Source organism: Salvelinus sp. IW2-2015, unplaced genomic scaffold, assembly GCF_002910315.2.
Source record: "Salvelinus sp. IW2-2015 unplaced genomic scaffold, ASM291031v2 Un_scaffold1572, whole genome shotgun sequence".
Lineage (NCBI taxonomy): Eukaryota > Metazoa > Chordata > Actinopteri > Salmoniformes > Salmonidae > Salvelinus > Salvelinus sp. IW2-2015.
In genome coordinates this window covers 175,833-180,453 of record NW_019943000.1, presented here as the reverse complement: position 1 = coordinate 180,453, position 4,621 = coordinate 175,833, and the positions used below count along the sequence as shown (strand labels likewise).

The following is a 4,621-nucleotide window of genomic DNA, read 5'->3' as shown; positions in this document are numbered from 1 at the left end:
GGCAGCATCATGCTGTGGGGATGTTTTTCAGCAGCAGGGACTGGGAGACTAGTCAGGATCGAGGGAAAGATGAACGGAGCAAAGTACAGAGAGATCCTTGATAACAACATGCTCCAGAGTGCTCAGGACCTCAGACTGGGGCGAAGGTTCATCTTCCAACAGCACAACAACCCTAAGCACACAGCCAAGACAACGCAGGAGTGGCTTCGGYACAAGTRTCTGAATYTCCTTGAGTGGCCCAGCSAGAGCCCGGACTTGAACCRGATCGAATATCTCTGGAGAGACCTGAAAATAGCTGTGCAGTGACGRTCCCCATCCAACCTGACAGCGGATCTGGTGAGAAGAATGGGAGAAACTCCCCAAATACAGGTGTGCCAAGCGTGTAGCGTCATACCAAAGAAGACTCAAGGCTGTAATCGCTGCCAATGGTGCTTCAACAAAGTACTGAGTAAAGGGTCTGAATACTTATGTAAATGTTATATTTCCGTCATTTTTTTTTTGACATTTGCAAAATCGTCAAAAAAACTATTTTTGTTTTGTTATTATGGGGTATTGTGTGTAGATTGATGAGGGGAAAAAAACGATTTGAAGAATTTTAGAATAAGGCTGTAACGTAACAAAATGTGTTGAAGTCAAGGAGTCTGAATACTTTCCAAATACTCTGTAACTATTTAAAGAATTCACTTAGAATGTGCCTTTTAAGCAGGGGTGTCAAACTCAATTCCCGGAGGGCCGTGTGCCTGCTGGTTTTGTTATTTCCTTTCAATTTGTGTTCAATTAAGTCCTAGACAACCAGATGAGGGTAGTTCCTGACTAATCAATGATCAATCAAGTACAAGGGAGGAGCGAAAAAACCCGCCCACACTCGGCCCTAAGGAACTGAGTTATTGTACACTCTTAGAACAAAGGGTTCCTAAAGGGTTCTTTGGCTGTCCACATAGGAGAACCCTTTTTAGTTCCAGGTAGAACTCTTTCGAGTTCCATGTAGAACCCTCTGTGGAAAGGGTTTAACATGGAACCTAAAGGGTTCTTCAAAGGGTTCTCCTATGGGGACAACTGTTTTAGGTTCTAGATAGCACCTTTTTTTTTCTAAGAGTGTAGGATTTATGGGTCATCTGCAGGAATCCCAAACGTCACAAAATGCAGCCAAAAGAACCACTTAAATCCACCTACCTTCCTCTTTCTGTTGTAACGACTGGACAAAGATGAATAGTTGGTTTGACATGGCAGATTCTTTGACTGAAGCAAACATCCCTGAGCGTACCTCCATGTACGCTTTGGTTACTTTTTGTCTTGACATGTTAGATCTGTAGAAAAACAAATGTTTAATGGATCATATCTGTGTGTGTGTGTTGTGCCATGTGTGTTGTGTGTGTGGATGTGTATGTGGTGTGGTGTGTAGTGTGTGTGTTGTGTGTTGTGTGTGGTGTGTGTGTACGCTTTTAATATGTGCTGTAGTGTGCTGTGAGAGACCTCATCAGGCATAACATAATTGTGTCTCCAATGTGGCTTATAAAGATAGCATCTAGATAAATCAAAGTTTTTAATTTAAAGTACGCTAGCGGGGATGTAACACTAGCCTAATGGTGACACCTTGACTCCTCATAAAACCTTTGAAAACCATTTAGACATCGGGGACATAGATAAACCTAAGGCTGCACAAGAGAGCCCAAGGTAAATACCAATGAAAATCAAGCTGGGTGTAATTAACAACTATGTTATTATATATTTGGGCATCTGCGGTTTGAAATGTTCCCTTGGAATAGGTCGTTATTCATAACAAAAATATCACAACTCGGCTGCAGAGTTGTTCGATGTGTCTTGCTGTGCGGTAATGAGACCCACAGCCTTGTTAAAACCCTTTACAAACTATGTGCTGTTTTCAAGGGCATTATTAAATACATTGGTATTTGCGTTGAAAACTATTAGGTTTTTAATATCAACACCTCTTATTCAGTTATTAGTTTATATGATTATTCGACCAGTTAAAAAAACAAGCACACGTAAAAACTTAAAAGCCATACATGCACATGAATAAAATTCATCGAGGATAACACACAATAAAGTCTGGGACTTAATGTCCATTGTGTCCTCTTGAGACAAGATGGCTATCACAAGATCGAACAACCCCAGTACGCAGTGAAATAATCAACAAAAACATAAAAGAAGAACATCTATCTCATCTCATTTTTACTTTATTTTAAAGCTTTGTCCAGAGAGGACGGTTCGTTTTTAAGGCAGAGGCAACTCATTCCATTCATGAGGCTCCAGTATACAGAAAGACCTTATCCCCAGCGCATTCCTCCTGAACTGTATAAGCACACAGTCAGACAACACCTTGATTTGGATGTGTGATTGTGTGCATCCCCTAACACGAGAAAGTAATCACATTTAAATATTGGCGCAGACCGATAAATGAACTCCTGTAAAACCCCAAACCTAAGTCTATATCTGGACCACTCCTAGCCTCCAACAGCAAGCCCAGTTTAGTTCCTGAAAAAGCCAGCTCCTGCCTATGTGAGTACGTGTGGACTCACCTTCAATACTACCCTGATCAGCTTTATTCGGGCTCATCCTGAGCTTCCCCTTCATAAAGTTGATATAAGCCCCCAAACACAGGACAGTACTAGCATAGTCAAATGCACTTGAATGGAGGCAGGTAGGCTAGCACTTTCATGGAGTCCTTATCAAGCAGCTTGGACTTTCTAGACAAAACTTAATCCTGGCATTAACCTTCCCTAGCACCTTATGGGCCATGCTCACACCTCCCAAGCTTCCATCAAGGATACATCCCAAGTAACTAACAGAGGTTTTAGTAGTCAGCACCTCACCCCCTAACTCCACTCTGATTTCAGACAACCTACACAATTTAGGTCTGGATCCAAAAATAATTGCTTCAGTTTTCCCCAAATGCAGAGATAGCTTATTATCTCCAAGCCATTTGCTAATGTTAGTAAGCTCTATGCTAAGTATGCTCTCCAACATAGTTTTACTTTTGTGAGACACCAGAAGTGTAGAGTCATCCGCATAAAGAAAAAGAAAGCAAGAACAAGCATCTTTCATATCATTAATATACAATAAAAACAGCAGAGGCCCAAACACGCTCCCCTGCGGAACGCCACAACTCATTGGTTTTGCCTGAGACAGTGAACCATTAACCTCTACCACTTGCTCCCTACCTGACAGATAGGACTTTACCCAGCATAGAGGGATACTGCTTAACCCCAGTACCTCCAGTTTGGAGATTAGGAGACAGTGGTTTACTGTATCAAAGGCCTTCTGTAGGTCAAGCAGTACCATTCCACACAGATTTCCCTCATCAATCTCTTTCCTGATGAAGTCAGTCAAGTAAAGTAGACATGAATCAGTGGAGTATGTTTTTCTAAAACCCGACTGAAAATCATACATTAGACCCTGTTTGTTAACATATTCATACATTTGCTCATGTACAATTCTCTCCAGGATCTTTGATGTTACACAGAGGATAGATACAGGCCTATAATTCCAATAGGCTATGCAATTGTGTGAGAAAACAGAGTGATGGCCTCTATTACAAGAGGGCCCCATTGGCTTTCTATAGGCTAGGCCTGCTATATTTATTTCTCAACTTTCCTAATATGAACCACATTGCTTCTCTTTACAACAGGAGTATAGCCTACCTGGCTGGCATGAAAATGAACCAGGCAAAAGCGTCCTCCATTCGCTATAAATGTATAGATGGACCATTATCAGGTGCATGATAATGGTCCATTCTAAACTAGAACATTTTTTTAAACCTGCATATTTAGTTAATATTGTCTGCTAACATTCTTTTATTTTAACTAGGGAAATTGTGTCACGTCTCTTGCGTTCTGTGCAACTGAGTCAGGGTATATGCAGCAGTTTGGGCCGCCTGGCTCGTTGCGAACTGTGTGAAGACCATTTCTTCCTAACAAAGACAGCCAACTTCACCAAACGGGGGATGATTTAACAAAAGCGCATTTGCGAAAATAGCACAATCGTTGCACGAATGTACCTAACCATAAACATCAATGCCTTTCTTTTTTAAAAATCTGACACAGCGGTTACATTAAGAACCAGTGTATCTTTAATCATACTAGAGGCTTCATTCCACGTTCTACTGACTGTTGACATCTAGTGGAAGGCGTATGAAGTGCAAACAGATCCATAAATTAAAGAGATATGAATAGGCGATGACTTTCACGTCGACTCTTTTCAGAATTTCACTTCCTGTTTGGAAGTTTGCCTGCCATATGAGTTCTGTTATACTCACAGATATAATTCAAACAGTTTTAGACACTTCAGAGTGTTTTCTGTCCAATAGTAATAATAATATGCATATATTATAGGAGGCCGTTCAATTTGGGCACCAATTCATCCAAAAGTGAAAATGCTGCCCCCTATCCCAAAGAAGTTAATGAATATGATGTCAGTTCGGTTGTCATCTGAGACATTATGACTGATGACAGGACGACCTAAACTGTATCTGGGAAAGTCTACACATTATAGTTATCAGATTCACATGGAATTGTTGTGCAATTCAAATGTTTAAATATAAAATTATTGGTGAAAAGATTAAATGTAATTTTAGCTTCCAAATGAGAGATTTGGGTTTTCATAA

At 40.6% G+C, this 4,621-nt stretch overlaps 1 protein-coding gene across 4 annotated transcripts in view; it reads right to left on the bottom strand.

The window, feature by feature from the left end:
- The window catches only part of LOC112071297 (uncharacterized), a 103,122-nt gene that overhangs the window by 8,574 nt on the left and 89,927 nt on the right, over window positions 1-4,621 (bottom strand). For all 4 annotated transcript variants that reach the window (XR_011475811.1, XR_011475810.1, XR_011475812.1 and 1 more), the window contains exon 2: window positions 1,174-1,307. Coding sequence is in view for 1 of the 4 variants with exons in the window: in XM_070439337.1 (XP_070295438.1) it covers window positions 1,174-1,307 (134 nt within the window). In the remaining 3 variants the exon portion in view is untranslated. The remainder of the gene's footprint in view (window positions 1-1,173; window positions 1,308-4,621) is intronic.